This window comes from Pocillopora verrucosa, chromosome 2 (assembly GCF_036669915.1).
Source record: "Pocillopora verrucosa isolate sample1 chromosome 2, ASM3666991v2, whole genome shotgun sequence".
In the NCBI taxonomy this organism is placed as follows: domain Eukaryota; kingdom Metazoa; phylum Cnidaria; class Anthozoa; order Scleractinia; family Pocilloporidae; genus Pocillopora; species Pocillopora verrucosa.
Genome location: NC_089313.1, coordinates 15,563,699 through 15,587,808, shown reverse-complemented (window position 1 = coordinate 15,587,808; position 24,110 = coordinate 15,563,699). Strand labels below are relative to the sequence as shown.

The window sequence follows — 24,110 nt, the reverse complement described above, 5'->3', positions numbered from 1 at the left end:
TGCTGGGGCCATGTGCATTGTAGTTTGAAGTCAGTAAGGATGCATGATCTCGTAGAAATTAATTTGTGACCCTAGTAATGTAAGGATGATTGAATAGCACCTGAAGGAAGACAGCGAAGTTCTGCATTTTTTTGTCCAAAGCGATGGCGATGCAAGTGAGATTCCCGTTTGGGAGTACAGTGAGCGTTTTGGTAACTCACGTGGAGGAGGCTTCAGGAAACTTCTTCGTTCAAATCAACGATGAGGCGGGAAAATTAGATGCAGTCATGTCAGAAATTGAAGAAAACGTGCTCTCAGGGAAAGCTAGACCACCAAACGCTTCAGAAATTATGGTCGGCTGTATTTATTTGGCGCAATATAAAGAAGATAATCGATGGTACCGATGTCGCATCTTGCGGGTGAATCCAGCAGATCAGCAGTGTGAAGTTTTCTTTTTGGATTATGGAAACACAGATTTCGCGCCTTTAAGTTGTATAAGAATCGCAGAAGAGAAGTTTTGTGACATGCCGCCGCAGTGTTTCGAATGTGAGCTTGAAGGAGTTGATCTTCGTCGTGAAAGTTTTGACGAAACGGTGACCTGGCTAAACGAAACTATCTTGGAGCAAGAACTTTATTGCAAGGCTGTTCAGCTTAAGAAACAGAACGTTTTAGTTACACAACTTTTCTTCGATGAGAGAGGTACTAAGTCTGTCTTTGATGAGATGCAAGGTGGAGGGCTAAGCGCTGCCGTTCCTCTGACGAACGGAGGTAACACATTACCTCAACAGCCAAACCTGAGGAGGGAGGTGAAATACAACACAATCACCCTCTCTCCTGATTCATACAATGACCTCAGTGTAACTTGGGTGGATGATCCATCACATTTCTGGTGCCAACTCTTGGGAAACACAGATGTATTAGAGAAATTAATGGATGATCTTGCTGAGGTCTATGCTAATCAAGATCCAGCAGCCTTACCTTTACAGTCATGCACTGTGGGATACCCCTGCTGTGCAAAGTTCTATGAGGATGATTCATGGTATAGAGGAATAATCACTAATGTCAGTTTGATTGCTACTGGACAGATTGAAGTTAGGTTTGTAGATTATGGCAATACGCAGCAGACAGAGTTGTCAGATGTCAGAGATCTGAAGGACAATTTTCTCAAGATTCCATGTCAAGCTTTGAACTTTGCCATAGCTGGGGTTGAACCTGACAGTAAGGATGGACTGTGGGCTGATGAAGCCAAAATGTTGTTTGAGAAGCTGATTAAATTTAAACATGTTGTGGGACTTGTAACCAGTGTAGAGAACAGTGGGAAACATAGAGTTAAACTCATAGACACAACCTCAGATCTTGATATGGAACTGAACCAAATTCTCATTGCCGCTAACTTTGGGATTAAGTCAACAGACACACCCCTTGCAACCATGACAACAGCAACTGCATCTGCCTTAATGTCATCTCAGACAAGTGCAAAAAAATCAACTCAACCTGTTTTTACTCAAGAAAATGTCACAGTTGGGGTAGAGGAGAAAGTTTTGGTCACCAGCATCATCAATCCTTCAAAATTTTACTGCCAGCTGTTTAAAAATGGACCCAAAGTTGAGAGCTTGATGCAGGATATAAATCACCACTATACGAGACTTGGAGCAAATGAAGAACTTCTGTCATCACCATCTCCTGGCGATCCATGCTGTGCCCAGTTTTCAGAAGATGGTTGTTGGTACCGTGGTTTGGTTTTGGGAACTCAGTCAAAGGGTGTCACTGTTCAGTATGTTGACTATGGAAACTCTGAAACACTACCAATCACCAAGATTAAGAAACTCATTCCTAAGTTCTCTGACCTACCACAACAAGGTATTGAATGCTCCTTGAACAGAATCAAGCCGAAGTTTGTTTCTAGAGACCTGAAGTGGAGACAGCAGGACTCTCAAAAATTTGTTGATTTGGCTTTGGAGAAAGAGGGCATGCTTGTGGCTGTAACTCAGGACAGTAGAGGCATCTGTCGAGTTGAACTTCGTGTAAGAAACAGAAGGGAAGATCAGAATATTAGTGATCAGCTAGTCCTTAGTGGAAATGCAGAGCTTGCAGAAGGGGCATTACCAACTTCTGAAAATTGGAATGATCTCAAATCACAAACAATTCCTGCACCAGATCTGAAAGTTGGCCATTTTGAAGATGTAATTGTCAGTTACATTGAAAATCCATGCAACTTTTGGTGTCAGCTACAGAAATCTGTGACAGAGCTTGAGTCATTAATGAGAGAAATCTCTGAAGTCTATGGTTCTGGAGGACAAAGAAATGCTATCTCTAAGCCAGTTTGTGGTAAGATTAACTAAATTATCATGTATACTTGTTTTAATAGTAAGAATAAATTTCTGGTCAAAATGGTCTGAATCAAGTTTGATTGGTAATTCTGTTTGTTCCAGGTACATTTTTGTGATCCCTAAACAAACTAGTTTGAATTAAGGGTAATGTAGTTTTATCAGTGAGGTTATGACGTAAATTGGCCGCAGTAGAGAGATTCGAAGCTGATGTTTTAAGTGTTTTTCCTTTGTCAGAGCAAAAAAGGGCTAGCACTCGAAACATCGGCTTTGAAACTTTCTATGGTGGACAATTCACATTGTCAACTTGTTGGTGATACCAAATTACCCTGCTGTACTCTCCCACCAATGCAGCACCACAGTTTCTTTAGAAACTCACCCCCTTCATTATAGTGTGAATTTGTCTTGACCTCGTAAAATTTTTAACTCTAATATACATATTTACTAAAAAACTGGTAAACTTTGTAGTAACACAAATAATTACAATGTTTTGGTTTTTTGGGGCTAGGTTAGAAAAGGGATGTTTTAATGCCAATTTCTTTTTGATCAGTATTTAACAAGTGTCAAAAGTAGTGGGAGATTGCTTTACTTTTGCTTTACTTTGTGATGTGACTGGTTGTGAAAATTTGACCCTCTTTCTCAACCAATCATTTTCATGAATTTGGTTTATGATTGTGGAATATATAAGAAAGGTAAAAATAAGAATTACTTATCACTGAGATGTATAGAGCTGAAGAACTAGGAAGTGTTTTTTTTTTTTTTTAATTTGTTTTTCTTGATGTACATGCAGATATGCTTTGTTGTGCCCAGTTTTCTGAGGATAATAAGTGGTACCGAGGTAAAATCACTGGCATTGAGAAAGGAGGCCAAGTTGAAGTCCATTTTGTTGATTATGGAAACTTTGAAAACCTACCACTTAGCCGCGTGAAGAAGCTGCAAACTGAGTTCTTGAAACTTCCAACACAAGCTGTGAAGTGTGCATTGGCTAAAATCAGTCCCTCTCATCAGGACTTGCTCTCTGATGATGTCATGAACAGATTTGAAGAGTTGACATTGGATAAAGAACTTGTTATGATGGCTGACAAGTATGATGAAGTGAGTGGTATATTTCTGGTAGTTCTACTTGATACTACAGAAGGGAAGAACTTTGACATTGGTAATGATCTTCAAACTATTATGGCTCCAAGCTCAACCCGTGAAGAAGCTCACATTACTGCTCTACAGGTTCAACCAGGTACTACAGAACGTGTGTTTGTCTCTTCAGCATCAAGCCCAACAAAATTCTTCTGTCAGTTATTAAAATCTTCTGAGTCATTAGATGTACTGATGAATGAGATGTTTGAGCATTATAACAATCTGGGTGCCCAACAGGAAAACATGTTGAAGCCATCAGTTGGAGAGTTTTGTGCAGCTAAGTTTACCATAGATGATGGTTGGTACCGTGCCAAGGTCTTAGATGTCCAGGGAAGTAATGTTTCAGTCCTTTACATTGACTATGGAAACTCTGAAACTCTGTCATTATCACGACTCAAGTTGTTGAACTCAAAGTTTCATCACCTTGCTGTTCAAGCAATTGAATGCACACTATCTGGGACTTTAAGGGAGTCTTCTGATCAAACATTTCTGGAATTTGTATCAGAGAAAGAGTTTACTGCAAGAATCTTGAATGTCAGGAGTGGAGTGGCAGAGGTTGATCTGATTTCAAAGGACACCAATCAGTCTATCAGCAACATTTTCATCAACTCAAGTCCAACATCTCCTTCATCTGGTATTTCTCTGGTGCAGTGGAAACCTGGAGATACTGTTCATGTAGTGATCCCTTATGCTGAAAGCACTAAGAAGTTTTTTTGCCATAGTACAGCACACTTGCCAGAACTAGATGACCTAATGAACAAATTAGAAGAATGCTACAGTTCCAGTGTGGAGAACATTTCTTCTCTAAATGTGGGCTCTGTATGTGTGGCATGGTATGATGGCTGGTACAGGGCAAAAGTGAAGCAAACTCAAGGAAGGGATGTCACTGTCAACTTCATAGATTATGGAGATAATGCAACAATCTCGCTTGACAATATTCGAACAATCAAGCCCGAATTTTCCTCTCTACCAGCACAAGCCATACAATGCTGTTTGAGAGGTTCCTCAGCCAATCAGGAGCCTGAGAATTTCAAGGAGCTGGTTGTTGAACAAGAGTTTAAGGCACAGGTTATGAGTGAAAAAGGCAACAGTGGTTATGAAGTTATCCTTGTGCCATTAGATGGCTCAGCACCACTAGGCCAACCACTTTCTAAAGAACCACAGTCATCAGCCTCACTAACCTTGAGTGTGACAAACCTCCAGCTGAAACATGGTGACAAAGTAGATGTTTTCATCCCATTTGTAGTCAGTGCCCAGAAGTTCTATTGCCAACTTTCTCAAAATGAAACTGATCTAATTGAGCTCATGACCAAGTTGGAAGAGCATTACAATTCAAATCAAGAGAACTTAAATTCAATTGGTGTTGGTGCTTTCTGTGTGGCTCGTTATGAGGATGGTGGCTGGTACCGCGCTCAAGTCTCTCAGGTTCAAGGGAACAGTGTGGAAGTATTTTACATTGATTATGGTGATTCTGCAACCATTCCACTTACCAGTGTAAGATCCCTGAAGCCACAATTCTCACTGCTACCAGCCCAAGCTGTGAGCTGTTGTTTGAAAGGGTTTTCTGCACAGCATGAATCTGAGAACTTTAAAGACCTTATTAATGAACAGCAGTTTAAAGCCCAGGTGACAAGAGTGAAATCAGAGAACACTTATGAGGTAGAATTGATGTCTGAAGATGGAACTACCCTCTTTACTAATGCAACAATGTCTAATGAAATGGAAACTTCTAAATCATCTGCAAGAGTGAGTAGCATTCAGCTGAATCCTGGAGAGAAAGTTAATGTTTTTATTCCATTTGTGGACTGTGCACAAAAGTTCTTTTGTCAACTCTCCCAAAACTCAAGCAACCTGGATGACCTTATGATAAAGCTGGAAGAACATTACAGTTCAAATCAGGAGAACCTGTCTTCAATCAGTGTTGGTTCTTTCTGTGTGGCTCACTATGAAGACGGTGGCTGGTACAGAGCACAAGTCACCAAAACTCAAGGGAACAGCGTAGAAGTTTTTTACATCGATTATGGTGATGCTGCCACAGTTCCTTTAACAAGTGTACGACCACTGAAGACAGAATTTGCATCATTACCAGCCCAAGCGGTTAGCTGCTGTTTGAAAGGCTACACTGCAAATCAAGAGCCAGAAAACTTCAAAGCCTTAGTTATTGAACAAGAGTTTAAACTTCAAATACATGGCAGCCATGATCCTGGTGTCTATGAGGTTGAGTTGTTCTCTGAAGATGGATCAAAACTGTTTGCTGGATCACCTTGCAGTAAAACTGAGAAAGGTATTGTATTGTGTTTCTGCTGTGGTAGTCCTAAAAAACTATAATAGGTAACTCTCACAAAGTAAGTAAGTAGGTAATTTATACATATATATATATACTGTTCAACAATGAAGAAACATAAAGTACACACACTGTATGGAAGAAGTTAAGGAGAAAATAAGCATTGGTTGGCCTCTTTTCTTACCGCCGCCTGTGTTGTCTTGACTGCAGGAGGTTATTTAAGGGGAGGCAGATTAATTGGATGCCAGTTTGCCCACCGGGGTTGTCCTTAAATAGTGTGGACAAACCTGGGAAATGGAATCCAACAGAAGTCTGTAAAACTCAACAGTCATTATGTCATTCAGCTGTTAGTTATTTTAGGATGTCACAATACCTACCAACAGTCTATCAAATTGGCACTCAGTGCTTGATACTCAATGCTTGATACTCGATATCTGTAAGTTCAAGCTTTCTTAAGCTCCTTTTAAACTGTAGCAGAAATGTAGCTTACCATGGCAAATTAATTTGCTCTACATAGAAAAACATCTATACCAATGTTATGTGTCAATAGTTTAATACTGTTATGTTTGTATTTTTTAAGGCTCTGAACCTCAAGTGGAGATTAAAGTAGACTCATTTGTAGAGCTGTGCCCCACTGAATGTGTCAGTCCACATCTATTCTACTGCCAGATTGCAACAGCAGATCACAAAGAGATACTGTCAAAACTGATGGATGAACTTCAAGAAACTTCTGTTGATGGTTGGCAAGAACAAAGCTTAGAAAGTCCTGCAGTTGGAATGAATTGTACAGCACTTTTTCCAGGTTTGTAATGTTAGACCATTATGTCTGCAACTTGACATTGAAATCGCAAGCATATTAACTGGGCTGTAAATGTGTCTTGGATTCCTACTTTTGGAATTATGAATAACTGCTTTATCTCAATTCTGTACCTGAGCAATACCAGTCTAATAATGGATCTAATCTAATGGATCTGTGGTTAGATATAGACATTTCTCTGATTAAAGTGATATCACATCTCAGTAGTTAGCAAGGAAAATATTGCAATGCAGGTTTTCAGATACATTTGTTGGATAACACTTGTTCCATGCTATACTAACCAGGGCCAGGATTAGATGTGAAATTTTAGAGTGGAGACCACGCATTGCGTTTTTTTTTTTTTGCTTAAACATTTGGAATATGGTGTTATTATTTTGCTCATTTTTTATGAATCCACAACTGGACTGATTGGTAACTTTGTATTTTTGTTTAAAAAAGTGGTTGTTTGTCAGAAAGGGTAGTTATGAGTCAAATTGGTTCAGGAGTGCAGGTTTAGAGAAGTTGTCAACTCATATCCTTTTAACTCTTCACACCCAAACATCAGTATCCATATTCTCCATACTCTTCCCTACCTATTCCTTTGGTGCTGTCAAGGAGAAATTGTTTAACAGTCAAAGCCTTTTAGGTTGGTAATCATCTCCTTTATTCCAGTGATCTTTATGAATGATTCAGCAGTATTACTGTATGGAGAAATTAGTTGTTGGTCACTTTTAGGGTAAAAAGGGTTTGATATGAATAAACATTATTTGTAGAAACTGACACAATCTTACCTCTTCATACATTTACTTCCTTTAGATGATGACTTGTGGTACAGAGGAAGAATCACTAATATTGCAGATGATCAGTCTGTGGAGGTGTTCTATATAGACTTCGGCAACAGTGCAACACTTCCTTTGAGCAAAGTGAGGACAGTGAAAGAGGAGTTGTCACAAATTCCTGCTCAAGCCATCCAGTGTAGTTTATCATCCATCTCCCCTGTCAGTGGTACAGAGTGGCCACATGCCTCTGTTGAAAGGTTTAGCAGCCTTGTAATGCAAAAGCAATTGGTTGGAAAAGTGATCAAGAAAGGTTAGACAGCTGGCAAAGAAAGTCTTTGACATACAGACACAACATTTCCACAACCAAATACAATTTTTTTTAGGGTGCTAGTGTTGGAATCTCTAAAAGTGTTTTGGTGTTACTGAGCTAATGGAGATTTACTACCAATTATGGTTATTGCTAATGTACTTTGCTTGGATAAATTTAGGTTAAGTCAAAGCTCCCAGAGAGGATTATGGGGATTTTAAATATTATTACTTGAAAACTCTATATACTTTTTGAAAAGATTTCAGAGTTATACATATAGTTTAAGCACTATACAACAAATCCATACATGTATAGAAGAAAGATGTCATATAAACAAAGCAGATTCTTCAGCCAACTCTAAAACTTTTTACACTTTTTAAAGAAATTTCAGAGCTATTTATTCAGCCCTGGTTAGCTATTGATAGCAGGATAGTCTAGTTTTGGGCTTCTGACAGCACTACCCTGAGTTTTACTTTTGGTTATTTTAAAAGAAATGTACCCCGTCTCTCAAACCCATGTATGGGTAAACAAAATAGATTCTTCAGCTAACTTTTTGTAACATAGATAGACTTAAGTGAAATCAATAGATCTTTCCAATACCAAAGCACTAAGTATTATTTAACCAGTTTTTCTAATATGAAAGGTATTTTCCAGTTAGATTACCTCCATAGCTTCAATGTTCCTCCTTTAAATCAATACAGGAAGTGAGGAAGGTCTGGAAATGGAATTGTTTGACACAAGTCACCAGTCAGTTGACATTAATATAGGTGACCTGCTGGTTAATGAAGGATTAGCTACCCATTCTACCACCAAACCTGTTCTAGCAGCTCAAGGAGTGACGGGAAGCGAGGAATTTACCAAACCTGTGGTAAATTGTGGTGAAATGTATGATGTTGCCATTTCCCACCAGTCCTCCCCTGGAAAGTTTTACTGTCAACTGGAGAATATGAAAGATCAACTTGATGGGAGTAAGTATTTGCTAAATGCTCGATATGCACATAGGATGGTTTGATAATTTCGTAGTATTAAGCTATTGTTATTATTGATGTTGTTTGTCTTCACCAGCTTTCAAAATACTGATAATACTAGCTTTGTATGGGGCATGGAAAACCTGTAAAGTCATAGTATTTTATCATATCCCAGGCCTGGAAAGTCATGGAGTTTGATTGTACATTATGTAAAGTCTTGGAAATTGGTTTAAGATCATTTTTCTAACAACAGTAAAGCAGGAAATATTGAGCTTGATGACCATTACTTTTCACATTATTTTGAAACTAATGTCTGGATAGAATGCAATGGAAAACATCAAAGAAGTCCTGGGAAAGATCAAGAAAAGTTAAGGAATTCTATAGGCATAAGAGATAATAAGCTTTGAAATTCTCACTTTGTAGTTCTCATTAATCTTCCCTGTTTCTTACAGTGATGATTGACCTGAATGATTACTACTTCCAATTGGCTGAAACAGAGGGCTGTCTTGTCTCACCAATAGTTGGACAGCCGTGTGTAGCACTTTACGAGGATTCATGGTACAGAGCAAAAGTGCAGAAGATCTCTGTGAATGATATCACTGTTCATTACGTCGACTATGGGAATGATGAGACATTGAAGCCATCCAGTGTAAAGCAGATGTCCCCCTTGTTCATGAAGACATGTGAAGTTGCTATTGAATGTTCGTTAGATCTGAACAGGAGTGAGTGGCCAGAGCAAGCCATTGCACTATTTGAAAGACTGAGTACTAAAGACGAGCAATTGATCATAAAGATTCTTGGCTCTGATAGTGGACGATATCAAGTAAAGTTGTTTGATAAAAAGGCTCATTGTTTAAGTGAAGAAGTACTCCATGTGATCTCAGGAGCAGGTATTAATTTTGATTTCTCACTATAATAAACTTAGCTTTGTGATGTACATGTAAGCCCTCACGCCTTGAAGATATGAATTACTAAAAATATTTGACTCTGATGTCAATCCTTTTCATGTTTTGTGGGAATTGCTATCCCTTAAATTCCCATCAGTGATAATCAAGTAACATCTCCAGTGACAACAATTCTCTTATTACCTAACAAGTGACAATAATCGACAAACTTGTTTGCTAGGGTTTTATCTTGATTTAAGTTCTCTCGCTTACATATAAATTAAAGGTGGGTGCTGGGGTCACCCAGGGGCTCTTATTGTCAATAGAGTAGAGAAAGGCTTGAAAGTGACTACTACCATACTACTTTGGAAGTCGTGAAACTGTTAAGTGGTGAAATTCCGTTGTTTCCTTGAGGAATTTATGTTGTGGCAGGCATTCACATGACAGAGGATGGACATCCTGGTAGATGTGAAGCAAAAACCATGTGTGCTTATGAGTTGAGCAACGCAAGTCATAACAGTTGTTATGTTGTGTTTAATCAGTGAAGAATACATGGGTAAAACCGTAAACTGTGTGAACATTCTGTGTAGCAAACACCAAAAATGCATTAAGGCCCCTGAGGACTGCTAGAAGACAATTTCTCCAATAAGAAGCCTGAAACTCTAAAAGATAACTGCTGCAAAACTGTTCAGGTTTGCTGGATGACAATCGCCGCTATAAGACAGCCGTTAAAAGTTTGGAGATAATCATTTGAAGAACATTAAGGATTGCTCTGAAACAATTCCTGTGAAAGTGCTCAAGACTGCTAAACTGCTTGAGAACTCAATGGATGTTTCTGTAACAAAGTTGCGACATTTTAAGTGAGCCTGTACTCATGAAAAAGGTGGCTCACTGAAAAAGCCTACTGAGCTGGAAGAGTTTAACTTAGTTGAATTGTCATCTAAATAAATATAAAACAAACGTCTCTGCCTCATACAATGAAATTTTTTTAGAAATTAGGGAGGAGAATTGGGAGTTTAGGGGTAGAAGATAACAGCTCTAAATACAGGATGTGTGGCATACAGATGTAGATTCAATTTTCTTTTTTTTTTTTAACCTAGCACAAGAAACCCAAAGAGAAACAAGAAACTTTGAACAGCTGCCCCTTCAACCTGGTGATGTGAAGAATGCCTATGTTGTTCACATTGAAAGCCCAAATGATTTCTACATCCAGTTGTCAGAAACCTACCCTGAGCTTGAACAAATGATGGCAAAGATTGCTGAAGTGTACTCTGGCCTTGCTGATGATTTGAGTCCTGGGGATCTTGTTGTGGGCCATCCTGTTTGTGCCCAGTTTTCAGAAGATGGTGGCTGGTATAGAGCAATAATACATAGTATGCCATCAGACCATAAAGTTGAAGTACATTACATTGATTATGGCAATAGTGATGTAATTCCTTTGACAGATCTCCGTCAGCTTAGCAGCAGGTTTTTCAGCCTTCCTATGCAGGCAATTCATTGCTGTCTTGATCTTCCAAGAGTAGAGTCTTTCAAGGAGAATGTAGAAGAGAAGGAGCTCAAGGTGAAATTTCTTTCAACAGAAAGGGGAAAATGGAAGGTTAACTTATATGATGACAATGGAATTATTGGCAGCTCAGATGAAGCACTTTTTGCGGCGGCATCAGAATATTTGGATGACATATTTGAGAAGAGAGAATTTCTACAACCTCAAATTACTCAAGAGATGAAGCAGAATGTGTATGTTAGTCACATAGTGAGCCCAGATGAATTCTATGTGCAGTTTGCTACTGGATTGGATGAATTGACATATTTGAGTGAAGAGATGAATCAATTCTACTCCTTGCACCCATCAAAAAATGAGCTGAAGAAACCAACTAAAGGAATGTCTTGTTGTGCAAAATTCAGCCAGGATCATGGCTGGTACAGAGGTACAGTAAAAGGAGTAGCTCTGCATGGGGTAGAGGTTGAGTTTGTAGACTATGGAAACAGCGAATTTGTGAACCCCATTGATGTAAAAGATGTGGAGAAAGCATTCATGCAGTTACCTCAACAAGCTGTCTTGTGTGCGCTTGATGTTACCAAGGACCAATGGTCAACTGAAGAAATAAACATATTTATGTCGGTGTCTCTTGACAAGACCTTCGAGGCTAAGTTCATTACTCGAGATGGACTGAAATGGAGGGTATCTTTACAAAGTGGTGGAACATCTGTTGTAGACATGTTCATAAACAACAGTGATGCAGATGCTCTGAAAACTAAAAGTGTGAGTATTCCAGATGTGCAAATTGAGACTTTCCTTCCAATGAAACTTTCACCAGGCCAAATTGAAGAAGTTTACGTCAGCCACTTAACAGAATCTGGGGATTTTTATGTTCAGTTGTCTAAAACATCGTCAGATCTAACCCTTATTGGAGATAAAATGAGGGAAATTTATGATCAGCTAAGCCCCACTGCAGAAGCTATGGAGGTATGCTTCGTTGATTCACTATGCTGTGCTCAATACAGTGAAGATTCTCAGTGGTACAGAGCTTGCATCACTAAAGTAGTTTCTGATGCTAAAGTGGAAGTCCACTTTGTTGATTATGGAAACACAGACACCCTTCCAGTGGCAGCCATAAAACAGCTCAGACCTGATCTCCTTAACTTTCCTGTACAAGCAATCAAATGTCAACTTGAGGGATCCAAAGATGTTTGGACAGAGAGGGATGTGGAGCAGTTTAGAGCTAATATTTTGGAGAGGCCTTTACATGTGACATTTACCAGGAAAGAAGAGGAAACTTGGTGTGTGACAATCCAAGAGCTTGATGTGTTTTCCCCTAAAGCAAAATTAGCATTGAAAGAGAGGTATACCAAGGAAACCTTTGGTGTTGTCAAACGTGAGGAAGCATATTTCCTTTTTGCTGATTCTCCTGACCGCTTCTGGCTTCAGCCTGTGAGAACTGGAAATGCTTTGGGAGAACTGATGGAACAGATCAGCACTCTATCCAGTAAGGTATTAGAGAGATCCCAACTTCAAGTGGGACTGCCTTGTCTTGGTAAATATACAGAGAATGACATGTGGCACCGTGCTGAAATCCTCCAGGTGCAGGATGATGCTAATATAACCCTATCCTATGTAGATTATGGTAATTGTGAGATCATCCCCCTGGACAGGCTGCAACCAATTAGTGAAACTCATCTGAAACTTCCAGCTCAGGGTATTTGTTGTCACCTAGCAGAAGTACAAGGTGTTGATCCAGACAGGATCACAGAATACCTGAATGAGCAACTCTTAGAAAAGGTGGTTGAAGTTGAAGTTCAGAAACAACATCCAGATGATTCCTATACAGTAAAGCTGTTCAATCCTGGAGAGTCACTGTCTCTTAATGAGCAGATAGTCAGAGAATGCCTTGGTGATACATCCCTATTTGAAGAGAGGATGTTTGAACATTCCTCTCCACAAAAACTTGATGCAACTGAAGAGAGGAAAACTTTTACATTACCAGACCTACAGTCAGGTAGCAAAGTACCAGTGAGTTTGGTCTCGGCATTTCTGCCAGCAGAGATGCAGCTGCTGTTAACCGAGAGGATTGATGAACGAGACCAGATGACAAGAGAGATAACATCTATGTATCAAGCCCTTGATGAAAATGAACTTACACTTGAAAATCCAGTGGTCGGAATGTTGTGCTGTGTACCCTTTTCAGATAAGTGGTTCAGAGGTGAAGTTATTAGTACTTCTGCAGATGATACTGCCACTGTGAAGCTTGTTGATTGTGGAACTAATGAGAAAATACCTATTTCTGCCTTGAAATTGCTTAAGGATGAGTTTGTGAAAATGCCTGTTTTCGTAGTGGAAAGCAGTTTAGCAAATGTGAAGCCAAGCTCTGATGATGGTCAGTGGTCACCAGAGTGTTCTATTGCATTGGAATCCCTTTGTCGCTCCAAAACATTGGTAGCTGAGATCACACAAGTATTTGGAGAAATGATGGAAGTGATTTTGAATGATGAGAGTGGAAAACAAATTAATCAAAGTCTTGTAGATTTAGGGTATGCAAAGTCGTGTGACATCCAGGATGATTTCTTGGGAGAACAGCCTGGGTTAAAGTGGCAAAAACTGGAGGTTGGTGCAAGCCTTGACGTGTATTTGATGTCAGTGAAAGAGTTGGACTCCATTCAGTTACAAATGGTTGACCCTGATGAAGGTTTAGCAAAAATGATGGATCAACTGATGGCAGTATATTCTAATTTGGGTGAAACAGAAGAAGTCATTGGGAACCCCAGGGTGGGGCAAGTTTGCTGTGCGCAATATTCTGAAGATTTAAATTGGTACAGAGCAGTTATTACTCGTGTGAGTCCAGAAGGAGTTGAAGTCAAGTTTGTAGATTATGGTAACAGTGATATTGCTGTGATGATCAAGCAACTTCAGGATGAGTTTTTCTTGCTTCCTGTTCAGTGTATTGATTGTTGTCTCCATGGCATTTTGTCAGCCTCTGAGCCCACTAATGAAGACATTGCATTAAAATTAATGGAATTATATGAATCTAAAGAACTGAAAGCTGAAATTGTCAATGTTTCTGGTGACTCTGTGGGTGTCAATTTGTTTGATGAATCTGGATTGTCTGTTGCTGACGCTCTTGTAAAACTTGGACTTGCGTTGTCTCAAGCAACTCAGCTAGAAAAAGCAAGAAAGATTTCAATCTCAGAAGATGGCAAAATAGTTTACAATTACCCAGAATCTGGAGAGTGCCTTCATAATGTGAGTCTGGTGTCCATAAAGTCACCAAGTAACTTCTGGTGTGAGCTGACTGATTTCAGATCTGAGCTCAAGTCCTTATCGGAAAAGATTGAGGCTTTTTACCAGTCATTAGGTGAAAACGACTTGAGGTTTCTGTGCCTTCAAATCGGAGACACATGCTGTGCTCAATTCACTGACAACAACAAGTGGTGTCGTTCTCAAGTGACTGAAGTCCTTTCAGATGGCCAAGTCTGTGTGTGCTCAGTAGACTATGCCAAACAAGAAACCCTGACAATAAACAGAATCAAGAAACTTGAGGCAAAATTTGCTGTTCTTCCTGTGCAGGCTTTGTATTGTAGTATTCAAAGTATTGAGCCTCCTCATAAATACTATGATGAAGACTGGAGTAGTGATGCAGTTGAAAGATTTCAAGAACTTTGTCAGGGAGAAGATATGAAAATTAAGATCAAAGAGCAAGATGGTAGTGTTACTCTTGTTGAGCTAATGAACTCTGCTGGTTTATCTATGGGCAGTCAGCTTTTGTCTGAGGGATTAGCCGAGGCTAGATCTCCCCAGGTGGAAAGTCCTATGAGAGATTCTCCTAATTTGTCAGCTGAACAAATGAAAGAATCTGACCAGGAAAGTTCTGAAGAGAATGCCTTTGAGGATGCTGAATCTGACCTTGATGTAGTGGAAAAGTTAGCCAATGTTCATGCAGATAGTGAGGAAGCAAAAGGAGAAAAAGAAGATGAATTTCAAGACAGTAGTGATCATGTTGTGGAAGACACTTCTAGAGAAAATTTTAAAGGAGAAGCAGGTCTAGTTCAGGAAGAGGCACCTTTAGAAGCAACTGTAGAACAGCTTTTAAAATATGAAGGAAAGGAAGGAGAGGAAAAATTAGAATCAGCTATTCCAGAAGAAGCTTTTGAGGGAAAATCAAAGAAGAGTTCAAGCCCTGAAAGTGTAGAGGGTTTAGAAAAGGTTGACAAAGAAGTTGCACATGATACAGCAGTCAAGATGGAAGGCAGTGAAACTGATGAACACTTGCAAGTGGTCCTTGATGGGATAGATAAGAAACAGACCAAGGCACCAGTAGGGGAAGAAACAAGTGAGTCGAACAGTGAAGATGCTAATGGAGATTTTGGAGATCCAGTTCAAAATGAGTTTGGGGAACCAGAGATGGTTAGAGATCAAGGTACTTATGAGGTGCATGAAGATGAGGTTGAAACAGGAGTGGAGCATGGGCAAGAGTCAGCTCAGGAAGTTTTGACAGAAGGATTCTCAGAAGAGGATATTTCAGGTACATTGAAATATCATGTTAAAATTAGTTAAATAAATATTGTCTTAATATGATTTATCCTATTTTTGTTTAGTGGTGTTGAGTTCAGTCCTTTCAGTAGCATCATCCACAATTGAAATGTCAGCTCTTTGAAACCCAAGCTATCAGCTTGGAAACTCCTCATATAGTTTTGTGGAAAAATTATGATTCACCTTGAGACCCAAAATTCTGGTTATATTGCCAGAAATCATTCCTTGTTTGCAGTAGTAGCTATTGAAAGGACTGACTAATGTTCTGAAGGGAACTGTTTTATTCTCATAATTTTTATTATGTTCCCAGTGGTTATTAGTTAGGCATTAATTCTTCCCCTATTTCCAATTTTTTTTCTTTATTTAAATGCTCTACAATCAGCACAGTGGCAACTACTGGTTGGGTTTGAACTACATTGATACATAACCCCACAGATTCCTATCTGTGATTTTAGCCTTAAAAGATATTACCATGCAGTGGCCCTACAGCTAGCATGTCAACAGAGGCTAATATATTGTGATATTGGGTGAGACTTGTACTTCACTGAGCTTATCTTAACCCAGTGTTGGAAATGGGAACAAGGTTGCTGTTAACCCTATAAATCCCAGAGGTGATTAACATGTAACTTCTCCCTTAAGTATCCAAACATAATCCAGCAAGAAGGTAACAAGAATACTGAAACTACCCAGGTAGAAGTTGTTGTCTTGATATAACATCAAATTCATGCAACTTATTTACGAAGAAATGTTTCACAGGTTGAGGTGAGAATTTACAATCAAATCATGGGAGTTAAATGGTTGAGAAGATCTATTAAATCCTGGGGTGGAGCAGGGGTAAGAGGTGATAACTTGTATTTGGCCAAGCATCTCTAGGGAAATGGGATAGGTAGGGAAAATAACTGTTAATATATACATTAAAGAATAACAGAAAGGAAATGACTTCCGTAATAGATATTATTCATTTCATTCATTCCAGAAATTACAGGGAGTGCTGAGGAAGATACCACGGCAGCAACAATAACAGTGGATGAGAACAGGACTGAGGAAGAACGGGTAAGTTCAGCAAGTCCACTATACAGTCCACCTTCCAGCCCTGCTGTGTACATACAACCGGGGGGAGAAGTTCAATTTACCAAGGAAAAGTCACCTGGTAAAGAGAATCAAGGGAATTGAATTAGAATTGTTGAAATAATTTTATCAAAAACAGAGAGACAGTGAGACAGTGAGACAGTCTAGGCTTCAAATTGATCATAAGAGAAGATAGAAGTTCATTTTGTCACACAGCAAAACAGGGTTGCAATGTAGGCTCTTTTCTGTATTTACATTATTTGATCATGTTATAAGTGCTTTTTATGCACACAATTAGAAATAATTTTTAGTAGAATTTTGTAGGATTGATAACTATTGTGGTTTTTTCAATATTGATTTTCCATCATTGGTGTCATGTATATCTTTTGTTACTTTTGATTTGACTGTGTGTTGGAGTGAAGATACTGTACTTGTTGTTGTAGTTTAGTGAGACCACGCAGGTAAAATGATGGAACTATATGTAGATGAGCTAGGGGTGCTTTTAGACAGAAGTTCTTTGCTATTGTTAACCTTCTGCTATACTCACTTTGTATGGCTTTAGTACTCAGAACTGAGAAGGGAAATTTAAACAGAGTAGGATTCTCTGGTTGTGTACTTTGATTAAGTGGCATTTTTTAAGGCATCACAAATTGAATATTGTAGTACAGGAAAATGTGCTTTCTTTTGGTCTCACTGAGTGCCAGAGTGATTTCTCTGAATTGATTTTTAATTTCTAAGCAGGTAATACTGACTTTATCAATTTGGTAATTGAAATGGGATAATTAACCTCATTAGTAACCTTGTATACCCTAACATGAGTATGCATATTCTCTATACATTTCCTTTGGTTTGACTAAGAGAGTTGGTTCAAAAATCAAGTGCTTCTTAAGTTGGTGATCATTTCTTTGAGTCTGGAGTATGGAGAAATTAGATGCTAGTCACTCTAAGCAGTGGAAGGGTTGATGGAAATCTGACTTAAAAAAGTTTGGGCATAATACTAAATTCTTGTTCTATTACTAAAGCTTTAAGAAATCCACTTTCCTAATTACAAGAATTTAATTTCATGATTAAGGTTAATGTGCACATAATTGATGATGATCATTAATTGTTAATAGTAACTAATCAATTATCAGTAGTTAGTGGCAAACCTAATTTCACTTTTAGTTATTTGTGTGTTTTGTAAATGAGTGAATCTTTCATAATAAAGTGTAAGTGCTTTTAATTCTTAGTTGATTTTGTACTGATTGCTATTGACTTTTTAATGATTGCATGTGTCAGATTAATTTTTGTTTATGTATTTGAGTCTTGTGGAGTGAAACAATGCATGCAAGGAAAGTGATTAAATTAGCCTCTTGACTCCTGATACCGCATTCCCTGGCAATACCCACAGGGAACCCACACAAATTATTTTGCAGTTTATGTGGGATCTTTGTGATTATACCCAGGCAATGTGATGGACCACAATATCTGCTTTGTTTTGAGAAAATCAATCCTTAAAAGGTGCTCTTTAGACTACTCTAACCCATACTCTCATTTCCATGGTCGATACTTGAGTGGTACTACTTTAGGTGGCTCTGTAGGCATGATCCGGATCAAGATCAGTGATCCTTGTCAACGTAGATAAGGTTCATTAAAAAAGCATGATGAGGACTATTGGTGCATGCATTCATAAGTATCTTAGATCCCCTTGATCATGTGGTTGGTCTTGGATTAGTAATCCAGATCTGGATCACCAAAAAAAATAAAAAGGTAAACTTACTTTATAAACTCAAGTCAACATGCGTAGAAACAAGCAAAGACAAACTCCATATCACACTGTATTGTATAAACACCAATGAAATACCAAGTGATGCCAAAACATGATATCTTCACAGGTGAAGATGACATGATATCTTTGCCCATAAAAGATCACTGTTGCTATGGTTACATTTAAAAGATTGCACCTTTTTATGCAGCACCTTTGATTTAGTATTTCATCGGTGTTTATATAATAAATAGGATATTACATGGCCACTTGGAGATACAAAATTCCTCTTCCTGTTTTGAAAAACATTTCACTTGTTTCACACTTGAGAAATTTTGCATCTCTGGACGGCCATTTAATGTCCTTTATATTTCTGTATTCAAGCACAACCCAGAAAACTTGGTTGAGCAAATGAACTAATGCCTTTTGGATAGATTTCCCAGTAAATGGATTAAAAGGCAAAGGTGTGGTTTGTTCTGCTAGTCCAAGAGGGTGATTTCCCTCAACAAACAGCATTTATATAATTTTGCTGAGGGAACTCTGAAGGTTTGGATTTATTTCAAAAATAAGATGAGAAGTCATTGTCGTACAATAAAAAGCAAAATGTGTTTTAGCTTGCATAGCTAACAGGTCTTTGGATGCTTCATTAAAATCAAAGTGGCGAGGCTTCTAAAATGACATGCAAGGCTTGGAGTTTGGATATATTAATTTCTTCCATTTAAGCCTCTTATGGGTTCACCACACCATACTTTAAGGCATGCCAAACTGCTAGCTATGCAGGCTACAAATGAAATTCACTCCTTCGTACAATGTGCTGTGAAGCAAGGCAAGTGATTTCACTGCAGTAGTTTAACCATTTCTCTTCTAGCACTAACGTAAAATGATGTGTACCAAGAATGATACATTTTTATGGTGAAAATCCTCTTGATACATTCAGTTTACAAGTTCTATGTGTGTAACATATTTACAGTGTGCTTCAATGTATTTTTCTTGCAGTTAAAAGAATCCAAACCCAAGATTTCTGAACAAACAATTGTTGTTGATGAGTCTGCTAAAATGTTTTTAGAGGAATTGGTGACTGATGTATGTAAATCTTTAAATGAAACAAAAGAGGAACATGAGGAAATAAAGAAAGACTGGAAAATTGAAAGTAAGGTTTAATAATTTCTTGTTATGGTGGCTTATTAACCTTTTAACTCCCATGAGTAACCAAGAGAGAATTTCTCCTTAGAATATCATTACAACATCAAGCATAGACGTGATGGGAATGGAGTAAAATATCAATTAGGAGATTATTCATTGATCCAATACCAAATTCTCCAAATTGACATGATAAGAATTGAATGGCAGACAGTAAGGAGAATTGTTAATGAGATCTTGGGAGTTAAAGGGTTAAACCATGAAGGGTTTGTTTATTTGTTTTTATTTTTACTTCTCATTGACTCCTTGGAATGTTCTCCTTTTCTCAGAATAGCAGTTGTGATTTCTTTAGTCTTGGTTTTGCAACAAAAAACACACCATTCTACAAAGAAATTACCTTTTGCTTAAGGTGGTGAAAGGGTTATTTGTCATGCACAAGGAACAATATTTCATGAAATCATTCCCATTAGTGAGAGCTTTCCTTACCTGAGCTTGTGTAGAAAGACCCTTTCCCTTTTCTGTTTTATTTACTTTCAGTTGAGGCTGTTCAGATACTAAGTGTGTTATTATGTTGCAGCTGGCAAAAACTGAAGTGTTTTCAGATATTAAGTGTACTATTATGTGGCAGCTAGTAAAAACTAAAGTGTCTTAAGCTAACGGAACATTTTGTTAAACATGATTTAAAACCTAACAGAAGAAGCAGAAGAACAACCAGATGACATTGCAAGCTCTGATACATCATGCTGTGATGATGCAGAAGAAAATATGTTGTCTGATGAGGCATTGGATAAGTTGGATAAAGAGCTGGAAGGAGAAAGTCCAGATGGAAGGGACCTTGATGACACTAACATGCCTGTTTTGGTAAGTGAGGTTGTTGGCCCTGACATGCATGAGTGGTTAGTAGTGATCTCTGAATAGATTACTGAGTTTATGCTCATATGGAGCAGTTTTGCCATGATAAACCCAGCTACTGGTAATTTGTTGAACAATGATAACTGCAAGAAGTTACAATCATGTACACTGGTAGATAAACTGTCCACATAATAAAACTTTTTGAGAGTTGTTCCACAGTAAAAAAAAATGTATACAACAATTCCATGGTGAGGTTCAGAGGTTTTTTAGGTAAAGGAATGAGTTTTCAGTATCACCAAAACTATATGAACCTAAGTCGAGCCTTGTTCAAGTACCATTGCTTATGAGCCTGTTGCATTGTTTTGTAAACTGTCTTTACTTGATGGGGCAACTTTTCATGAAATAACTGTAAACAATTATGGTACACCCATAAAATGGTTCCTCCTCCAAATAAGATTCTGAGTGTCGGTTTTGATGGATAAGGGAAGGAAAGCCTTGAGAAAAACTCTCATGTAAGGACTAGAACAGGAACAAATGCAACTCCAGTGTTAGGCCTAGTTTGGAAATTAAACTTGAGCCATGTCTGTGGAAGGCCAGTCCACTCACCACTTTCCCTAATTAGAATGAGACTAAGCAATAGTAGGTTGCTTGGATATGCAAACACCTAACCCTTAAACTCCCAGATCTCATTAGTAATTCTCCTTCCTGTCTGCTGTACAAATCTCATGATGTAAGTTGGGAGAATTTGGTATTGGATCAACTAATAGTCCTCTGATTGACATTTTTCTTTGTTCTCAATGCTTGTCTGCTTGATAGGAAACTGATCAGGAAACTGACACTCGTGGGAGTTAAGATGACAGGTTAGCATAAGCCCATGAAGAAAATGAAGCAGGAGACAGCATAACTGATGAATGGAAAGTTATTTATCATAGTTAGTTAAGCTTTAGTTTAGTTGCTTTTTTGGTATACAAGAAAATGATATTACATATAATATTTGGAATTTTTTTCAGTGATAATTTGTTGCTGATGTTTTCAGATCTCTAAATATCAGTAATTGTGATTTACATCTTATTGGCATTTGTGTGTGTCCTCAAGATGACAATTTTTCAAATAGTTTGTAAAATTGTTCATGTTTAATATCTTTTTTTGGACAACTAGCAGGCAAAACGCTTTTTTCTGCATGGTTGCAATCAATCAGTGGTGTTATTGGGCACTGTTTTGAGAATATTGAACTCTTTTCTAAAGGGTCAAAGGAATCATTCATATCTCTGCTTCCTTTGCAATTTTCATGCTCTAACAACATTGTTTTGATAACAGGTAATCATTACGACAATATTATTTTGTTCTGATGTCCATCAACTTTTCACATTAGGAGATTCAGACACAGAGATATTTTAAAGGACTAAGTTCTTGCTTACACCAGGGAGTATTATTTATAGAGGATAATGTGCTGTGCTATCTCATGGGATCTCTATGCCTCCGGTCATGTGATAGAATATATTTTTTTCTTCAGAGATCTTCATTTTAAATGTAATAGATCATGTCTTGAAAGATTAACCCTTTGACTCCCATGAGTTATCAAGACAGAATTTCTCCTTACTTTATCTATACAATATCATACAAACAAGTGATGAGAATAAAGAAAAACATTAATTATGGGATTAGTTATTGATCTGATACTAAATTCTCCAAACTAACATGATAAGAATCATTTGGCAGACAGTAAGGAGAATTAGAAATGAGATCTTAAGAGTTAAGGGGTTAACAAAGATTCAGATTACACAGTAAACCATTGATAAATTTCCTTGAATTGGAGATGTTGTCTTGAGTTAAAGTCTGGGTAAGAGTTTGTCGATTCCTTCTTTTAGATATTATTTAAAATGGAATCTTTTTTAACCCTTCAACTTCCAGATCAAATTTGTAATTCTCCTTACTGTCAACCATACAATTTTTATATTATTCAGAGAATTTAGTATTGCATCAATTAATCCCCAAATTGATATTTTTCTTTATTCTTGTCACTTATCTGGGTGATATTGTATTGATATTGTAAGGAGAAATTCTGTCTTGGTCATTGATGGGAGTTAAAGGGTTAATAGCATGTATTTGCTATTGCCTTTCTTGGGATCAATTCAGTGGTGTTTTCTACCATTTCAGAGTAAATGACTTTCAAGTGATGAAATTAACAGCAAGTATCTATTTGTTTGGGCTCATATGCTTCCATTTTGTTTTATGGGAAAGCATGATGTACACACGATGTATTCTCCCCCTAACAGAGTTTCCCATTTACAAGATCTAAGTTTCAAAAAAAGAAAAAAAACACACACTTTCTTGGTATTATTGGCTAAGAGTGATTTGTTTGTTAAAGGAACTTCAAAACTACACAGTTGTGGTTGCCATGGTTTCCATGATCATTTAGTTTCACAAAACCAGATGTTTGGTTGTTATTGTTCGAATGCCTATAAGATTGAGATGATCCTAGCATTTGTATGCTTAGTATTGTTACTAGTTGAGGTAGTATTATATTTTTAACATATTTAGATATAATGATTGAGAAAAGTGCTCTAGTTTGATAGCACCAGTTTGATCCAAAAAATATATCATTGATAATTGAAGAGGTATTTAGAATAAATGTTTATTCTCATTTTAAATTCTGATTACAGGATTAATCTCATTTTCTTTATTCCTTGTTTACATAAACATCCCATTTCACTCAACCCTTTAACTCCTATAGTGACCAAGACAGAATTTCTCCTTGATCCAACATTAAATTCTCCAAACTAACATCACAAGAACTATATGGCAGACAGTAAGGAGAATTACTAATGAGCTCTTGAGGGTTAAACAATATAATTCTGAATCAAACTTTTCAAACCCTGTTATAATTAGTGTCAAGTTCCCTTTCCCCATAAGTTTCAAAATATAGATTCTATTAAAACATTATCAGTGCACAGTTTAAACAACAAACTTTTATCAGGCTGTAGAGATACTTGGAAAACACTGCTAAGAATGTATCTGAGCAAAGTAGCCTATGTTATGGACTGTTTATGTCCACAACACCACACCATCAGGCCATTTTGTGTGGTATTCAATAGCAGAGGCCACATTTACCCCTTTACACCCTCACATCAGTATGCATATTCTCCATACTGTTTTCATACATTTCCTCAGGTGCTGACAAGGAGAATTTGTTTAACAAACGAGAGCTACTTTAGTTAGTGATCATTTCCTTTCTTATGACCTAAACCCTTTATCCCCTAAGAGTGACTGACAGCTAATTTCTCCTCACAAGATCAACTTAAATAAAACTTTAAGGTCATGAGAATAAGGGAAATGATCAACAACTGAAGAAACTCTTGATTGTGAAGCAAATTCTCCTTTTCAGAACCTTAAGAAATGTACAGAGAGAGTATGGAGATGTTAGGATGCAAAGGGTTAATGTGTTATACAGGTTTGATATTGCAAGAAGCTATGTGGATCAATATCAGTATCTGGGCAACTGCCCACCTACCCCTCCCCTAACCCAACAACAGTCTACTGATAACAAGTTAGGGTTAATGTTGGGTTAGGGGAGGGGTAGGTGGGCAGTTTCCCCAGACACTGATATTGATCCAGTTATGTGATGTTCAATCCTAAGGGTGAAGAGTTAGAGGCAAATAGAACACCTCTCAGCTGATGAATAATTAAAATCATGGCACTGAAAATGTGGAATTGTGGCTTTGATATCAATAACTTCCACGACATTAGCAATGTACAAGTAATTTTGCTTCATAATTAATTTCATGCATTTAATTCAGCATCTTCAGATACTCAGAGACCACAC

At 37.8% G+C, this 24,110-nt stretch overlaps 1 protein-coding gene across 2 annotated transcripts; it reads left to right on the top strand.

Moving 5' to 3' along the window:
• Positions 1–17: 17 nt before the first annotated feature.
• Positions 18–24,103, top strand: LOC131786581 (uncharacterized). 2 transcript variants are annotated; one of them, XM_059103636.2, is made up of 11 exons: positions 18–2,307; positions 3,097–5,724; positions 6,305–6,526; positions 7,337–7,609; positions 8,308–8,574; positions 9,027–9,464; positions 10,559–15,475; positions 16,460–16,536; positions 19,292–19,445; positions 20,130–20,296; positions 21,116–24,103. In XM_059103636.2, the coding sequence occupies exons 1-11, from the start codon at positions 144–146 to the stop codon at positions 21,137–21,139; spliced, it is 11,331 nt and encodes a 3,776-aa protein (XP_058959619.2). In that variant the 5' UTR covers positions 18–143; the 3' UTR covers positions 21,140–24,103. The 2 variants fall into 2 exon arrangements, with proteins under 2 accessions (XP_058959619.2, XP_058959618.2); XM_059103635.2 differs by having other exon boundaries at positions 21,104–24,103.
• Positions 24,104–24,110: the final 7 nt, after the last annotated feature.